The 20,252-nt window shown below is 36.1% G+C and overlaps 1 protein-coding gene across 9 annotated transcripts in view; it reads left to right on the top strand.

Annotated features, from left to right (window-relative positions):
* LOC115211591 overlaps positions 1-20,252 on the top strand; it is a 91,712-nt gene that overhangs the window by 21,482 nt on the left and 49,978 nt on the right. For 5 of the 9 annotated variants that reach the window (XM_036503430.1, XM_029780157.2, XM_029780155.2 and 2 more), the window contains exons 2-4: positions 7,906-7,963; positions 13,476-13,796; positions 14,864-15,184. In XM_036503430.1, the coding sequence (XP_036359323.1) occupies positions 7,906-7,963; positions 13,476-13,796; positions 14,864-15,184 (700 nt within the window). The remainder of the gene's footprint in view (positions 1-7,905; positions 7,964-13,475; positions 13,797-14,863; positions 15,185-20,252) is intronic. The other 4 variants (XM_036503431.1, XM_036503432.1, XM_036503429.1 and 1 more) reach the window with 3 other exon arrangements.

The raw sequence follows: 20,252 nt of genomic DNA, 5'->3' as shown, positions 1-20,252 counted from the left end.
ACTGTTCAGATATTTGATAGATGGAATGGGTTAGAGCCATATTTTGGATGGAACATATTTGGCATTTTGTGTTTCAGGTTTCGTTGCTTCTTTGTGTTTTCTCTCCCTTTTGGTGGTGGTGAAAAGGCTGAGCGACTATCTGTGCATCAGCATTTCCCTGGGGCTTGGCTTCCAGATCTATGACCCCCGTTACTATTGCTGTGTAATTCTCTGTAGATTCGTTCATGCCATCATAGTGCTGGCCCCCTTCCACACCATGCTACCCTTAACAAAATCATAAAGCATGGCCTAGACATCTCAGGCAGCCCTTCCCAGCTCAAGCCAGTGGGGCTAAACTAAGGGGACGGTAAAAGGCCAGACAGTATGACAATTTTCCTGTTCTGTAACCGTAGGCTTCCTCATCTGGAATGCTACATGCTGTGATACCTTCTCTAGTGGCAACTTAGTGTGGTCAGCTACCAGCCCAGGCCTCGCTGTCAGGATGAGAAAAGCAAACTGTCAAGGTATCGGTCAATCTCTGACAGGTTTATGATCAAGCCTGTAGCTGTGGAGATCTCTAATCTTCTCAGCCCCCAAACCATATCCCTGCTCATTGCAATGCTATCAGGGCAGAGAAGGCTATTTGCAAATGCGAGTTCTGTGAGTCAGAGTGACTGTTCCAGCGCATCTCCCTCACTATCCTCCAGGGCAATACCTTTCTATTTTATCTGCTGGGGCCATGAGGTAATCCAACTTACATGAAATTGTACGTTCCATTCCTTAAATACTTAAATTCAAGTCTAATGGATCAAAGCCACCAGGCTCCTGCCATGCATTCAAACATGAAAAAAAATTTAAAAACAACACAACCAACCACACAAAATTTTCTGAATTGTTGAACTACAAGGAGGTGCTGAAAAATTCCTGGCTTTAAAGATATTGCGAAAGGTCTGCTTGGAGGCCCAAACTTCCGAATTCTTTTACAGGGCTTAGAAAAACTGAAGGACCATTGTAATACTTGTGTTGATCTGAGAGGGGAATATATTGGATAAAATCATAATTAACTGATCCTCCTGTATTTTCTTTTACCCATAGCTAGGAACTTTTCAGCATGCCTTTGTGTTTTCGTTTTTGAAAAGTGCTTAATAGAAGCGGTTTACCAGCTGTGCTATTTCATTATTTCATCTTTTATCTGAAGTAGGAGTTTCATGATACCTCTCCGGGATGAGTTCCAGGATCATTACTTACTTGGTGTAGTGTTTTACAGATTATTTTTTGTGGTTTTTGTGGTTTTTGACGGATGCAACTATTTTCCTAATTATTCTATTGTTTCATTTCTTGCTGCTGATTCTTTATTTCTGTTGTATGTGAATTATTTTCGAAGCAGCATTTGGTTTTTTATCAAGCTGGTTATTTCAGCTATGTAAGGGAGATTTTAATTTTTCATATTTCTCTGTGGGGTCTGGATTTTGAGAGTATCTATAATTATTTTGTTTTATGTATGTGCATATATATATATATATATATATTATATATATATATATATATATATATATATGAATATATATGTATATATCGTTTATGTATGAGAAAGAGAAAACGGAGAAATTGACATATAGACATCAGTTTATTAGAACATATTCAATTCCAAACAAAAACAAACTCATAGCACCTACAATTGTTTCCATGCCCAATTAATTGAATTTGAGAAATTAAATTGAATTAAAGTTTCATATTGAATATAGCTAATTGGATATTTCATCAGGGGAAGAATTTGATAGAAAGGAGCTACGTTCCAATGTATTGGTAATCTAACCCTAATCCTAAAACTCTAACCCTAACCCCAACCCTAACCTGAAAACCCTAATCCTAAAACCCTAACCTGAAAACCCTAACCCTGACACCCTAACCCTAAAGTAGAAAAATTTTTGGAAAAATTTTTCAGAATCATAATCTCCGTATTTTCCCGCATATTTTGGGGGAAAAAAATTCTGAAAAAAGTTTAAAATGAAGAATTGGTGTGGGGGTGGGGGTGGGGGATTTCAGAATGCCGATTTTTGCCAATTTTTTTTGCAGATTTGTATTCTCTGTAGCCGAAAACGGGGGTCTGTGTAGAAAAAAATTAAATATAAAAAGGGGTATTTTGAGGGTGGGTACAAAAGAAGTCTTGTCAATCCATTTGTGAGCGTGCGTATGTAAAGTGTTGAACAACAAAAATAGTCGTTAGTTCGCTTAGATGATATTTCTATACGATTACTTTAACTAGAAACTAAAAACATTGTTTTTAATTTACATTATTACTTATGATTGATCGAAATGTCAGTAAAGTATTTAATTACTTAAGAAATTTGTTATAAGTCACCCTGTTGCAATCTCTAGTAATTATAGTTAAATAATAAATTATATTTATAATTTCTTAATTAAAACCATAGCTGTGTATGTGTAATATTTTCTATGTATTTGTGCATGTGTGTGTGTTAATGTGTTGAAAGCTACGAAATGATGACGTATCGAGTTGCTTACTATTTACCATAGCTGAATATTACATCATCAACATTTGTACACAATATGTTTAGTTATATAATAGTAAGAACAGATACAAATGATCTTAATTAAGGAAAGCCTTAATGTTAACAAATCAAAATAATAAAAATTAAAATCATTATCAAATTAATACGTAGTATCTTTAACTTAATATTTTACCTATTATGTTTTTAAAATAATAATGATCACAAATTCCCGAGACACGTGCAGACATACAAGGGGCAAAAATCATGTACTGTCATCAGATCAGCTGCCTGGTAGATGTGAATGTCTCACCAATAATTGGGGGAAAAGATAAACATCTATCAAGAATTAAAGAAAGGATTGTACCTAGAAAGTACCCCTTTGAGGCACAAGTTTGGGAAAGCTGTTTGTGAAAGGCCAGCATATCAGTCTCCCATCTTCATGCCACCAATGTTGTCCAAAAGAAAGCCAAAGGCCAATACAACTTGGCACCAGCGACATGGAAACTCATTTCTACAGCTGAGTGAACTATTCTATAGGTACATTTAATCTGGTGCATGTTTTCAGTCCTGGGACCTCTGGGTTGTTTCACAAATTTCATTCTATACCAGTATTTCTCAACCAATTTTTTTTTTTACTTGTGGACACCCTTTGATTCCTATTTTATTTGGATGGATCCTTACTGCCATTTGATGTTTAAAAAAATCCCATTATACTTTTATAATGAAATATTATTCGGAATCATACAAAATTAGTTATTGAAATATTTTGTGAATTGTAGAAGTATATCCAATTTATTGCAGATAAATTTTAACAACAAAATCTTATATGGACCCCCAAGGGCCATTTGGAACCCTAGGGCCATATCGACCCTCCAACGGCCATATGGATCCCAGGTGAGAACCACTGCTCTACAACTAATCAAATGAATTGGACTGAATGAGAGTCAGGAGAACCCAGCTATCATAGGCTTTCATACAAATCTGTTATGTAGCCCTGTGCACCTCTGATAACAAGAACAAATGAAAAAAAGTATACATACAGCCTTAATATAAGAGCAGTATATTTTTCTTTAATTCTTGATAGATGTTTATCTTTTCCCCCAATTATTGGTGAGACATTCACATCTACCAGGCAGCTGATCTGATGACAGTACATGATTTTTTCCCCTTGTATGTCTGCACATGTGTAAGCATGAAAACAATGATGAGACACAATTGTATGTGCCAGTTCTATAATACCCTTCTTTCTCTTCCATCCCCTCTTTTTCTTCTTCCCCTCCCTATCTCATTATCCTTCATGTTAGTTACATGTAAATACTCTTTCATACATCTATTTTCACTCACAGAGTGATTGTGTGTGCAACCATATGCATTTTACTCACATTTTTATTGAAGCAGGCATATACACATGCACCACACACACACATGCTCTTACACAGACATATATTCTACTAGAAGTAGTAACCAAATCTCCCACATATCACACTTCTACTATTTGAAAAAAAAATTAAGTTGGTAGGTACAAATGTCCTAAATTGTCTGAAAAGAATAATTTAAAAAAACAGGATGGTCACAGCTGAAATGACTTTGATCGTGTGTTTACTCATTCTGTAGTGACTCAGGAAGAACTGAGGATAGGGAAACACAACAACAACAACAGGAACAAGAACAGCAACAGCAGCAGCAGCAAGAAACATACATACACAACAAATGAAATGAATATGTTTACATGTGACTATACACATCCTACTCAGGAAGCCATGTGATAATTTCATTTAAATCTAAATTTCTATTCTAAAATTCATTAGTTCTAGGAAAAACTATTTTCCTGCGATTTTCCACACATCCTTTCCTCCCCCACCCCTCTCCCCTCTCTTTTACCTGTCTATTTATCTATCTATTTATCTATTTCTGTGCATATAAGATAAATATATACAAAAGTATATATAACAACGATACTAGCATTAAGCTTTAACACACTATCTTAAAGATAGCCAAAGAGTAGTTTGTGTTATGAGACAGTTGAGGAAGGCTAAAATTTTGCTTGTTCTATCTGTCATGTTTTATTATTTGTATCCTTGACGTTTTGTTTATACTAAATGTAGTGATGATGTTCTCCCATCTCTACACTTCTTTCTCTGTCTATGTCATGCCAGCACCCTTACAACATTGGTGGCATGAAGATGGGAGACTGGTATGCTGGCCTTTCACAAAAAGCTTTCCCAAACTTGTGCCTCAAAGGGGTACTTTCTAGGTACAATCCTATGGTCATTCGTGAGTGAAGGGGATTTTGCCATTTATGGTCGCTGTCAGTATTTATGTATACAATTATGTGCATTGACTGCAGCATCAGAGTACTTTAGCTCTTATTTCTAGTATTGTAGGTGTTCTAACACCCTCAGTCATATTTAATAAAATTATTGTTTTCCTTTATGGTGATACATTGCTAAACCACTGCCTAATTCAATATATATATATATATATATCACCGTGATCACCGTGACCGACCAGGCCATCAGATGTTGTTACACATCGCTGGTCACAATGCGCTTTGCATTGTTTTAGCCTTCAAATGACGCCACCCTGCTGGCTAAGCGAGCAGGCCAACAGAAGAAGGTGTGAGAGAAAGTTGTGGCGAAAGAGTACAGCAGGGATCGCCACCACCCCCTGCCGGAGCCTCGTGGAGCTTTAGGTGTTTTCGCTCAATAAACACTCACAACGCCCGGTCTGAGAATCGAAACCGCGATCCTACGACCGCGAGTCCGCTGCCCTAACCACTAGGCCATTGCGCCTCCATATATATATATATATATAGATATATATATATATATATATATAGATAGATAGATAGATAGATAGATAGATAGATAGATAGATAGATAGATAGATAGATAGATAGATATACATACATATATATATATATATTTCTTTATTTGTGAATTAAGGCTACCATTGGTTTCATGTTAAGAAACATAGGGGATCTACTTGGTTTGGCAGCCAGCATTTCAAAAATTAAAGTTTATCAAAATAGAAAAATATCCTAGTGTCTTAACCAATTTTTCAAACCAATCACATGGAGAAAGGTGTTCACCTCCATTTTGGAAAACTGTCTCATTTTGTTCACAGGGTTTCTCATAAATTCATGTAAATAAAATAATGAATCAATGAATCAAGGGACATCATGAGCCTATATATCTGTGATACGAGCCTGTATGTCTGTTCACACTATATGAAAACAATCATATTGTGTACAAATATTGATGATGTAATATTCAACTATGGTCATTTGTTAGCAGTTTTGATACGACATCCTCTAGTAACCTTCAACACATTAACACACATGCGTACAAATAGGCAATGTAGATATTACATATACATAACTATGGTTTTTAAAATAAAAAATTATAGCAATAATAATTTATTATTTAACTATAATTTATAGACTACAACTGGATAAGTTACAATTAATTTTCTTAAGTGATTAAATACTTTAATGACATTTTGATTTATCATAAGTTATAGTGTCATTTAGGAATAATGTTTTTTTAAGCTTCTAGTTTAAAGTAATCATATCAAAATATCATTTAAGCTAACTAAGAGATATTTTGTTTTTGTTTTTCAACACGTTACACATACATGCACACAAATGCATTAAACAAGTTAGCATTTACATAACTAACATTTAAAAAAAAAATACATTGGTTGTTGAAACACACATATTTGATTGAGTCTATCAAATTCTTCCCCTGATGAAATACCTAATTAATGATATCCAATATGAAAATTTAATTTAATTTCTTAACCCTTTTGTAACTGGCTCTGGCTCTGAGTACAAATGTCTTGTTTTCATAAGTTTTGAATTAAAATCTTCCACCAAACCTTAGTCACAATTTATGTTCCTAACACTAACTGAATGGTAGCTAAGTTATTTTACTAAATTCTTTGTTATATTTAAAATAATTGAAAGAAATACAGATCATCTCAAAATAAATACAGTGACGAAAGGGTTAAACTGATTCAGGTGAAATTGAGTTTGATATTGTTCAGAATTGTATTATGTTCTAATAAATGGTTGTCCATATGTCAGTTTCTCCATTTTCCTTTACTCATATATATATACATACAACAGGTATTGTTCAGTTTCCGTCTGCCAAATCTATTCACAAGGCTTTGGTCAGCCTGAGGCAATAGTAGAACACATTTGCCCAAGGTTCCACACAGTGGGACTGAACCCAGAGCCATGTGATTAGGAAGCAAGCTTCATACCACACAGCCATGCTAAATGTTTAGTATTTTATTATCAAGCATTAAAGGACAAGAGTGGGATCCTCTGGGAGCCTTTGATATAATCTTGGCAGCATGTTTTTGTAAAGTATGAAGTTTATTTAATTTTAATTTCTTGACACTACCCCAAGCTAGGTTACTTTATATTAAATATGGATTAACAAAAGAAAAATACTACATTTTCATTGCTTTGTTGTCCAAAAACTTAAGTCCCCTACAGATTATTCCAAGTTGTGTCCATATTTTGGATTCTGTTGTTAGAATGTGCAATTTCCAATTCATATTTTCATCAGTAAGGATTCCTAGAAACTTTATATATATAGACCTTTTGAATTCTTTTGAGTTAAAGTGAAGTTTTGGGGGTTGTAAAGAAATGTGCTTGTGTGTGTGAATGACTGTATGTTTTTGTATCCTGCCTTGAGCATTGAATGATAGTTGTAAATAATTGTATTATCTGCTTGGTGACAAGAAGGGCATCCAGTCATAAAAATCCACCTCAAATAAACTCGCCCAACCCATGCATGGAAAAAAAAAGGATATTGATCCTGTGGCATTTAAACCAGCCTTATCCAGTCAAAACATTCTCTCTGTTTTATGTACAAACTAGTCGTGTCTGACCCCTCACACCAATCCTACAATATCATTCTAGAAATGAACAGTTACCTCATCAAAATCTCAAAGCTACAAAATAATGCATGGTTAACCCCTTTGTTACTGTATTTATTTTGAGATGCTCTGTGTTTCTTTCAATTTCTTTAAATATAACAAAGAATTTAGTAAAATAACTTAGTTATCATTTAGGAACATAAATTGTGATAAGCTTCGGTGGAAGATTTTAATTCAAAACTTATGAAAAGAAGACATTTGTACTCAGAGCCAGAGCCAGTTTCAGCCAGGCTGGTAACGAAAAGGTTAATTAAAAGCAATGTGAATAAATAAGCATTGCATTTGGTAGAATAATCAGAATGCTAAAGGGTTAAATGAGGATGTGAAGGAGTAATAAATATTATTAAACTGAATCTCTAGAATCTATAATTCTATTAAATGTAATTATCAAAGGATAAAATTTACTGTTGCAAATGCCATTTAGTCAATTAGATTAATCACTCATCTATTTATTCTTCTATTGCAGATGATGTTGCAACAAGGCATTATATTATTGCTTTTCACAGTTATTTCTTATTCGAGCGGTAAGTTTGAATTCGATATGTATTCAATTAACAGTATTCAAAGAGGTGACAATGGTTATTGAATTGAGTGGCAGAATTAATTTATCACCTGATTTTTAAAACCATCATTCAACCATTGAGTGCCTTTAGAGCAATCAAATCTACTGGAAGCATTTGAATCAGGACTTTAGCCTGGCTTGAAAGTAACAGCCCTCCTGTTTCCCACTTCCAGTTTTGCGGACCAGGGAAAGTTCATGAATGCTGTTTCTTCCTTTCTAATTGAGTCACATAATAATGATACTAATAATTGGCATAAGAAAAATGGTAAAGAACCCATTGGTTATGAATGACCATGGAATTGCACCTAGCATGTTCCTTCCGAGGCACAAGTCCAGGCAAGGCTGTTTCTGGAAGATCAGCAGTCACCCGTGCATACCATTCTCCTCTTTCCATGCCACTGACATTTGTCCAAGAGAAAGGCAAAGGCTGATGTAACTTGGGACTAGTGACAACTCATTTCTACAGCTAAGTGAACTGGAGCAATGTCAAATAAAGCGTCCTGCTCAAGAACGCAACACAGCCCAGTCCAGGAATCGAACTCACTACCTCATGATTCACCTGGCGTGGTAATGATTCTGCCAGCTCACCGCCTTAATAACAATAATAATAATGATGATGATAATAATGATACTGATAATAATTAATAATATTAATATGCCAATTAGTTCTTTTTTGTGAGTGAAAAAGTGAGAGAGAGGAGAACAGAGAGGAAGTAAGAGAGAAAGTGAGATAGTGAGAGAGAAAGAGAAAGAGAGGGAGTGAAAGAAACAGTGAGTGGGGACAGTGTTCATTTTATGATTATAAATACTTATCACATCGCAAGAAAAGTAGATACATGGATACATACACACACTGTTAAATTAAAAGCGGAAGAGAGGAGGGACACAGAGGAAGTGAGAGAGACAGTAGATACATAGATCCAAAGAAAAGTTGATACATAGATACATAAACACAAGTATTAGGTGTCACTTTCACTTTTCATTACCACACGAGGATAAAATTAACTCGCAAGTGGCTGAGTACTCCACAGACATGCATATCATTAACGTAGTTCTCAGGGAAATTCAGTCTCACACAGAATATGACAAGGCTGGCCCCTTTGAATTTCAGCTACAACTTATTTTGGCTAGCTGAGTAGGCTGGTTAGAAGAAAATGGTTAGAAGAAAATGAAAGAAGATCCTATACAAGGGCAGGAAAATCTTTTTAGTCATTAGGGTCACTTTGGGTGTTAATCCAGTTCTAACAGCAGCATTTGTGGGTCTCATAGACCTGAAGGCCAAGCCCCCAGATAAACACCGATGTGCAGGCTGTTGTTATCAAACTGAGCCAGAGTTGAGGGCAAATACACAATGGAATAGTAATTATTTCATCTTAGCTTTTACTGCTTATACTAAACACATGACACTTTAGTCTTATGATATGGAACATTTCCTTTACCTTCTCTTAAAAAATGGCACTCCATCAGTTATGACGAAGAGGTTCCTGTTTATGTGATCAACGAATAGTCTTCTTGTAAAATTAACATGCAAGTGGCTGTGTACTCCACAGACATTTATACCATAAGGTAATTCTCAAGGAGTTCAGCCTCACACAGAATGTGACAAGGCTGGGCCCTTTGAATAACAGCTACAACTAATTTTTGCCAGTTGGGTGGACTGCATAGTGCACCACAGGGAGTCATACTCATGACTTTATGATCATGAACCAAATACTTCTAGCCACTGAGCTTCATACCTTCGCTCTCTTAACTGTAGCGAAAAGGAGTAAAGTGACAGAGACAGAGAAAGGAAAGCCTCCCTCATCTATAATGACAATTAGACTGAAATACAATCAATCTTTTCTAGCTTCTTTACTTTTAACAATGAAGAAGAGGGAAAGATATTTAGTAATAAATAGAGGGAAAGTCTTTCAGGTGTTCACGTTTTTATTCCGGGAGTTTTAGAATGATCGACTGTTAGCTCTGTCTTCTTTCACCCCCTTCCCCCGGTACTTATTTGCCTTCTTTCATAGTTCTTCATATATTTTAGGTGGTGGGGAAAATCCACGTTTTTTTAAGCACATTTAACGTTTTCTCTATAAGCCTCCCTCCCTTCCTTTTCTTTTTCATGCAAAAACTAAAACAAATTTCAGATGGGGTATAGGTGTGCAAAGAACCCAGAAAAATGGGTAATACTCCTTCCAAAATTGGTGGGGGAGAAAAGCTGCCAACAGGTGGCTACACAAAATTCAAGTCTATACTTTAAAGAGTTTCTTCTTCTATAGCCTCGGGCCAACCAAAGCCTTGTGAGTGAATTTGGTAGATGGAAACTGAAAGAAGCCCATCATATATATATATATATATATAAATAAAATACATATACATTAAAGGGTAAAGACCCCCTTCGGTCATGAGTGACCATGGGTTTGCACCTAGAGAGTTACCCTCTGAGGCACAAGTCTGGGCAAGGTTGTTTTTATGGAAGACCAGTAGTCGCCCATGCATACCGGCCTCCCCCTCTCCACGCACCAGTTTTATCCAAAGGAAAGACAAAGGTCGATACAGCTTGGCACCAGTGACGTCGCAACTCATTTCTACAGCTGAGTGAACTGGAGCAATGTGAAATAAAGTGCTTTGCTCAAGAACACAACACGCAGCCCGTCTGGGATTCGAACTCACACCTCACGATCGTAAGCTCGACGCTCTAACCACTGAGCCATGTGCCTCCACATATACATTATATATATATATATATATATATATAATATATAATATATATATTATATATATATATATATATATAATGTATATATATATATATATATATATATATGTATATGTATATATATGTACATATATATATATATGTATATGTATATATATATATATGTATATATCAATGGAATTGTATCTTGTGGTACCAGTGCTGTGGCACACAAGAAATCCATCAGTGCCGTAGTCAGTGCGGTGGGCACATGACAAACACCATCCGATCGTGGCCGTTCGCCAGCCTCATCTAGCACCTGTGTCGGTGGCACATAAAAACACCATCCGAAGACCCGGCAAGACTAGTCAGGCCATAACCCATGGCCCCTACTGGGACGTAGTCAGTCCACCTGTGCATACCTTCCTTCTTGTGACACTTGTGAAGACCTGTTGAGGCAAGTGAAAATCAAATCAAATCAAAACAAATCAAAATAGATGAACATCAATGGAATTTTATCTTTGTGGTACCAGTGCCGGTGGCACGTGGCACATAAGAAAACCATCCGAATGTGGCCGTAGCCAGTACCGCATCGACTGGCCTCCGTGCTGTGGGCACGTAACAAGCACCATCCGATCGTGGCCGTTTGCCAGCCTCATCTGGCACCTGTGTCGGTGGCACATAAAAACACCATCCGAGCGTGGCCGTCTGCCAGCCTCGTCTGGCACCTGTGTCGGTGGCACATAAAAACACCATCCGAGCGTGCCGTCTGCCAGCCTCGTCTGGCACCTGTGTCGGTGGCACATAAAAACACCATCCGAGCGTGGCCGTCTGCCAGCCTCGTCTGGCACCTGTGTCGGTGGCACATAAAAACACATCCGAGCGTGGCCGTTTGTCAGCCTCGTCTGGCACCTGTGTCGGTGGCACATAAAATCACCCACTACACTCTCGGAGTGGTTGGCGTTAGGAAGGGCATCCAGCTGTAGAAACACTGCCAGATCTGACTGGACTGGTGCAGCTTTCGGGCTCCCCAGACCCCAGTTGAACCGTCCAACCCATGCTAGCATGGAAAGCGGACGTTAAATGATGATGATGATGATGATGATGTAAATAATCCTCTATTTCTCTAATATCAATGTCTCATGCTTTTGTTGTACATTTTATTATTATTATCATCATCATCATCATTATTATATATATATATAAATAAAATATAATATGTATATATATATATTATATATATAATATATATATATATATATATATATATATGTATATATATATATATATATGTATATATATATGTATATACATATATATGTATATATATATATATATATACATACACTCACGGAGTGGTTGGCGTTAGGAAGGGCATCCGCCGTAGAAAACTGCCAGATTTGACTGGGCTGATGAAGCCTTCTGGCTTCACAGACCCCAGTAGAACCGTCCAACCCATGCTAGCATGGAAAACGGACGCTAAACGACGATGATGATGATGATGATATAAAAAGGCAGCAAGCTGGCAAAAGGCGGCGAGCTGGCAGAGACGTTAGCACGCCGGGCGAAATGCTTTGCGGTATTTCGCCTGTCACTACATTCTGAGTTCAAATTCCGCCAAGGTCGACTTTGCCTTTCATCCTTTCGGGGTCGGTAAATTAAGTACCAGTTACGCACTGAGGTCGATGTAATCGACTTAATCCGTTTGTCTGTCCTTGTTTGTCCCCTCTGTTTAGCCCCCTGTGGGTAATAAAGAAACATATATATATAATATTTTTATGTGTCTGTGTTTGTGTCTGTGTTTGTCTTACCACTGCCATTATTTGACAACCAATGTTGGTGTGTTTGCATCCCTATAACTTAGATGTTCTCCAGAAGCGACTGATAGAATATATACCAGGCTTACGGGGAATAAGTCCAGTGGTTGATTTCTTTGGCTAAAGGGTGGAGCTCCAGCATGGCCACTGTCAAATTACTGAAACAAGTAAAAGAATAAAGGAATACTAGAAGAATGTTCCGTACCACTAAACCAAGAAGGTTCTTTGAATATCTACGATGTATTTTAAGGCTAAATAGTAATTTTGTTTATGTTTGCGTAACTGAGATATTTTGGTTGGATTATATAGTTATCAGTTTTATACGTCTTTCTATATTCTGTAACCGTCACAATATAGAAACATTTCACATGGCTCCAACACACAGTTTATAGATGCTTACATTTTTCATGTTTCCTGTGAATTTTTCACATGTCCAGCTAGTAATTATAATTATAATTGTTTTTATTATCATTATCATTATTATTATTATTATTATATTATTATTATTATTATTATAAATATTATCCTTTCTACTAAAGGCACACAGCCTGAAATTTGGGGAGAGGGGACAGTATTTCACTAGTACTAAATGTATTGAACTTGAAAGGATGAAAGGAAAAGTTGAGACACTAAACCATTTTTTTTATTGACCCTGGAGAGAGAGAGAGAGAGAGAGAGAGAGAGAGAGAGAGAGAGAGAGAGAGAAAAGGTAAAGATGATAAAAGAAACCTGGGCATGACAAAGTTCTTAATTCTTGTTAAAAGATTCTTTTTCTTTCATTAAGCTTTTTCATTAATAAACAATAATTATTTTCCTTAATAATCAGTATACATACACAGAGGCAGTTCTCCAACGTTTTATTCACTGTAATGTCTAAAACAAACTAAAAATATCTAATCACCATTCTTAATTTCTTCAAACGATTTTAGTTCTTTATTTGTTTATTTTATATTTTATTTTCTTTTTCTTTCCAGAAAATGAAATTATGCCACATGAAAAAACCATTAAGGCTTTTTTATCCAAACCAGTCACTCTTCAATGCCATTTTCCTGGAGTTAAGGTTTCCTGGGAATCTACAAATAATATTTATTTGTTCTCTTATTTAGAATGTAGGAAAGCTTTTCCTCACGTTACACAGAATAAGCTTTTTGAAGGAGTAAAAAGTAACTGCTCTAGGAAACAGAAGGTTACATTTCTCACTTTACCTTCTATCACCAAGGAACATGACAATATTCAAATTAAGTGTAATCGACCAGGAAGTTCTTCACATCTCATATTCTTAATAAAAGTTATAAGTAAGTTATTTTACTGATTTATTTCTTCAAGTGTACTAACAAAATAGGTGCTAATACACTTTCACACAACATATATTAGCTTTTCATTTCAGTTGATGCTTTATTGACCCTGAATTTAACAATTTCACCTTTTAACACGTTTTCTTACTCTTTTCTTTCACTCAATAGCAGGCAAATATATTTCAACAAACAATGAAATGGTTTGCTCCTAGCACTTTTTACTTCATTTCTATATACCAAGCAGCCAATCAGAACCAATGATATTTCATTGAATTTTTCTCTGCTTGGAGGATCATTTTTTAATATTTCTTACTCTAAAGATGGTGAGCTGGCAGAATCCTTGGCATGCTGATCAAAATGCTTATCAGTATTTCATCCTTCTTTATGTTTTAAGTTCAAATTCTGCTGAGGTTGACTTTACCTTTCATCCTCTTGGGGTTGATAAAATAAGCCCCAAATGAAACCAATATTTCTTACTCTAAAGGCAGCGAGCTGGCAGAATTGTTAGCATGCTGGGTGAAACGCTTAGTGGTATTTTGTCTGCCATTACATTCTGAGTTCAAATTCTGCTGAGGTCAACTTTGCCTTTCATCCTTTCAGGGTCGATTAAATAAGTACCAGTTACGCATTGGTGTCGATGTAATTTTCTTAATACCTTTGTCTGTCCTTGTTTGTCTCCTCTATGTTTAGCCCTCTGTGGCTACATACATACATACATACAAAAATACCCAGTTGGTGTTGAAATTCCAATGAAGGAGCCTTGGATCTTGGTTAGAAACCGGTTCTTTCTCTATTGATAAGAAATCTCTAAACAAAACTGAATAATGACATACATACATACATCAAACAAAACATACAACTCTGCACATATACATACAAAAATACTCTGTTGATATTGTCAAAATTCCTGTGAAGAAGCCTTGGATGTAGGTTAGAAGCCAGCTCATTCTCTATTGGCAAGAAATTTGAAAATTAAACTGAATAATGACATACATACATAGTGGCTGCATCCCCCTCGTTAGTTCTTTATTTGTTTATTTTATATTTTATTTTCTTTTTCTTTCCAGAAAATGAAATTGTGCCACATGTCACAACCATTAAGGCTTTTTTATCCAAACCAGTCACTCTTCAATGCAATTTTCCTGGAGTTAAGGTTTCCTGGGAATCTACAAATAATATCTATTTGTTCTCTTATTTAGAATGTAGGAAAGCTTTTCCTCACGTTACACAGAATAAGCTTTTCGAAGGAATAAAAAGTAACTGCTCTAGAAGACAGAAGGTTACTTTTCTCACTTTCCCTTCTATTACTAAGGAACATGACAATATTCAAATTAAGTGTAATCGACCAGAAAGTTCTTCACATCTCATATTCTTAATAAAAGTTATAAGTAAGTTATTTTACTGATTTATTTCTTCAAGTGTACTAACAAAATAGGTGCTAATACACTTTCACACAACATATATTAGCTTTTCATTTCAGTTGATGCTTTATTGACCCTGAATTTAACAATTTCACCTTTTAACACGTTTTCTTACTCTTTTCTTTCACTCAATAGCAGGCAAATATATTTCAACAAACAATGAAATGGTTTGCACCTAACACTTTTTACTTCATTTCTATATACCAAGCAGCCAATCAGAACCAATGATATTTCATTGAATTTTTCTCTGCTTGGAGGATCATTTTTTAATATTTCTTACTCTAAAGATGGTGAGCTGGCAGAATCCTTGGCATGCTGATCAAAATGCTTATCAGTATTTCATCCTTCTTTATGTTTTAAGTTCAAATTCTGCTGAGGTTGACTTTACCTTTCATCCTCTTGGGGTTGATAAAATAAGCCCCAAATGAAACCAATATTTCTTACTCTAAAGGCAGCGAGCTGGCAGAATTGTTAGCATGCTGGGTGAAACGCTTAGTGGTATTTTGTCTGCCATTACATTCTGAGTTCAAATTCTGCTGAGGTCAACTTTGCCTTTCATCCTTTCAGGGTCGATTAAATAAGTACCAGTTACGCATTGGTGTCGATGTAATTTTCTTAATACCTTTGTCTGTCCTTGTTTGTCTCCTCTATGTTTAGCCCTCTGTGGCTACATACATACATACAAAAATACCCAGTTGGTGTTGAAATTCCAATGAAGGAGCCTTGGATCTTGGTTAGAAACCGGTTCTTTCTCTATTGATAAGAAATCTCTAAACAAAACTGAATAATGACATACATACATACATACATCAAACAAAACATACAACTCTGCACATATACATACATACAAAAATACTCTGTTGATATTGTCAAAATTCCAGTGAAGGAGCCTTGGATGTAGGTTAGAAGCCAGCTCTTTCTCTATTGGCAAGAAATTTGAAAATTAAACTGAATAATGACATACATACATAGTGGCTGCCTCCTTGTTATCGAGTATGGCCATTGCACGAAGCTTAATCAATGTTGTTATCATGCAATGCCTGTGCAAGAAGATTTTTTTTAAAGTGAGGAAAGGCTGTGCACTGAGTCAATCCCACACACTAAGCAACAGCAGCCATAATCCGAAAAGAAGAACAAGTCAACATCATCGGTAACCACTGAGCCGCAGGTTTTATGTCGAAGTTATCCCAGTTACCTGATTTACCTTCTCCTAGAAGGATGCCCTAACAAACGCTAGGAGTCCTTCACTCCCAATGGTTTAACCACGCGATCGGGTATTCAGTCCAATTATTTCTATGTCCCCTCGCATGATACATCCTTAAGACATTTATTGATGGCCGTTAACTCTCAAGAGTTCCTCCGCCCTTTGATGGGTTTTGTTTTTCATCCCGCAGGGTGTCCAATAAACACCCTCCTCACCAAGCAAGCTTGGTGGGGTTGCCGGTTTAGTTGCCGACGACCCGACCATGCAATACATACATACATACATATACATAAATGTGTAATGGTGTCTGTGTGTGTGTGTGTGTGTTTGGATTTACTCTAACTCTTCCCACTCCATTCAACTGATTTTAATAATTTTTGGCACATAGATAGATCACATGCCCTATAGTTCAAATAAGACCGGGATTTTTCGAAAACTCGATAATGCCCAGTTGGCATCGATTTTTATGAGCTCAATCAGGTGTTTGAATGGAAATTCCCATAACGATGTTATTTTTCCTGCAGCTTTTGCCTTTTTTGTCTGATTTTGATGAAAATTGATGAGTGAGTGGGGCTAATGGCAGTGAGTTGATGTCAGTATATAGCATCATCATCATCATCATCATTTAACGTCCGCTTTCCATGCTAGCATGGGTTGGACGGTTCAACTGGGGTCTGGGGAGCCCGAAAGCTGCACCAGTCCAGTCAGATCTGGCAGTGTTTCTACAGCTGGATGCCCTTCCTAACGCCAACCACTCCGAGAGTGTAGAACTCCGATAGCGTTGGCAAAAAATCGATAAATGCTCTTGAACAGTGGTTTTATAAAATCAATAGGCATTTTGCATGCAAATACTCATAGGGATTTTATTTTTGGCTGTAACTTTTCGTGTAAATGGTCACATGGATTCTATTTTATGACATAACCTTAACACTTTTCTTTGGATTTTGTTGAGATTGGACACGCTGATCAATTTTGTACAGAGGGTGGCATTAAGGGGAAAGAAATAAACAAACACCACTCACAATGGGTCGAAGTGCACCCAAAAGTTTGATTGTGATTTCAGACGCTCCAGTATGTAGGAGTATGTTGAAAGTGTTAACCAAGTGAAATCCCTGCCGAACCAGATATAACATCTTAATGGGTAATAGTTGGCATGGGGAACGTAGAAGATTTCCATACAAGGTCAGAGGTGGGCTTAACTTCAACATGGAATACACGAGCAACAGCTAGTCTATATACATAAATGTGTAATGGTGTCTGTCTGTGTGTCTGCGTTTGTGGTTACTCTATCTCCTCCCACACCGTCCAACCAATTTTAATGATTTTGGCACATAGGTAGATCACATGCCCTGAAGTTCAAATAAGGCCGAAATTTTTGGAAAACTCAGTAATGATCAGTTGACATCGATTTTTGTGAGCTCCATTGGGTATTTGAATGGAAATTCCTATAACAATGTTATTTTTCCTGCAGCTTTTTGCATTTTTGTCTGATTTTGACTACCGAACCAGATATAACATCTCAAGGGATAAAACTTGGCATGGAGAACATAGAAGATTTCAAAACAATGTCAGAGGTGGGCTTAACTTCAACATGGGAAACACAAGCAACACCGGGTCCAACAGATATTACATACATACATATGTGTGTATGTATATATATATATATATGTGCATGTGTGTGTGTCATTTTATCACGTATGTATGCATGTTCTTGTATTATTGTATTAACCAGACTCTCAGATGTTGTTATACATCCCTCCTTACAAGCAAAACACTTTCAATTCTTTTTTGATTGTACCATTCTTTTCCATCTTGGTCCAAATAGTTTAACTAAATCATCTTCCCATCCTTGTAAAGGCCTTCTCAATGCATCTTCTAATCTTTTGGATCCCACTTGACAACTACACAGGTCTGTGAACCTTGCAACATGTCCAGCTAGGTAGAACTTGTGCTTCCATTATTGTGCAATAAACATCAGCTCCATTCTGGAATTATCTCATTACAGATAAGCTCTCATAAATATATTCCTATCATGAATATTTCCATGGCCCTTTGCATTGTAGTCAATCAATGTTCTTCCTTCTTTGTAGTTGCCCACATCTCACTTGTGTATAAGAGCACAAACTGGACAACCTGTAGAAGACTCTGGCTTATATGGTATTGTCCAGCTTTGCTTTGAGCACATCTTTGTTGATGAAAATACCTTCCATTCTGCCCCTTATTCTCTTTAAGATTTCAGCATCCATGTTTCAGTGCATGTTCATTGCATGCCCTAAATAGACATACTTCTTTGCCTCTTCACTTTCATCTCTTCCCATCTCTATTTAGCTTTGTGCTGTGGTTTCAGATTTTATTTGCATATAATCTATTTTAAGGTCTACTGCTAAGCTATGGGTGCCCAGCTCTGTCAGCTTGATCTGCAGCTGATCTAGGGTTTCAGCCATGAGTATGATGTCATTTGTGAATCGGAGGTGTGTTAATAGCTTGCCATTGATGTTTATGCCCATCTAATCAATGTCTCTGATGACCATTTTTATTCATACAATGAAGAGATTTAGAGAGATGATTTCTCCTTGCTTGATGCCCTGCCCAATTGAAATTCATACTGGTAGTAATAGCAGAGTTATCAGTAGTGCAACCAGAGTTCACATCTCTGAGCAGTTTAGTAGATATATATTTTAAGGGGTTCTTCTCTGTCTGAAGAATTTCTAATAGGAGATTTCTAATGTGTTTATTCTATTGGAAAATTTTGTAACTCTTATTAGCAAATGAAACATGTGTAATGGCCAATAAATAATACCAAAAACTTTTCCAATCTTTTTTTTTTTTTTCAATATATAATGACTCTGCAAACAATATTTCCAGAATTTTCAACTCTAGTGCATACTACACATAAGTGTAACAACTATATGTGGAACTTGGAAACTTGAATAAACAGATGTGCTTAAAAATAAAAATAAAAACATTACTATCTAGTATATTTACAACTTATATCTTGTTTAGAGATTTTAGAACTAGCTCTGTGTGTGTGTGTAACTGTATGTATGAGTGTGTATGTATATCTGTCTATCTATCTATCTATCTATTTATCTATCTATCGATATATATATATATATATATATATATATATATATACACACAGACACACACACACATATATATATGTATGTATGTACATACATGTTTTACAATCATGTGTGCAAACACCCTAACCACTAAACCATGCACCTCCTCTACATGAATTATGTTAATGTCATATTCAGAGAAACATTTATAGATCTATCTTTCACACTTTGAACACCATGAGAAATTTGCTATAGGAATCAACAGAATATTCTAGAAACAAAATGATATTTAAAACCATCTTCCAGTAGACCACACATCAACTCAGACAATAATTTTAATATATTGTATTCCAGAATAAACTATGCTCATAGAAGCATTTTTAGTATAGCTGCTTCAGAATTTACATCAACTATTTTGTTACAATATTTCTGTTGAGGTACACTACCTTTGTTTCAAATAATCTTGAGAGTAATCCTTTCTACTATAGACACAAAGCCAGAAATTTTGGGGAGAGGGATAGTCAATTACATCAGCCCCAGTACTTGACTGGTACTTAATTTATTGACCCTGGGAGGATGAAAGGCAAAAATCAACCGCAGTAGAAATTGAACTCAGATCATAAAGACCGATGAAATACTGCTAAGCATTTTGCCCAGCTCACCAGCATTTAGTAAAAATAACTGTTATTATTGAGCTGATATTTGAAACAAATTACCATAAAAACTCATGTACATTGCACACCTGTGTAATGTATGCAGGTGATTT

The sequence above is a fragment of the Octopus sinensis genome, linkage group LG5 (assembly GCF_006345805.1).
Source record: "Octopus sinensis linkage group LG5, ASM634580v1, whole genome shotgun sequence".
Classification (NCBI taxonomy): Eukaryota; Metazoa; Mollusca; class Cephalopoda; order Octopoda; family Octopodidae; genus Octopus; species Octopus sinensis.
The sequence above is the reverse complement of the archived record's forward strand: the minus strand, read 5'-3'. Positions and strand labels throughout refer to the sequence as shown.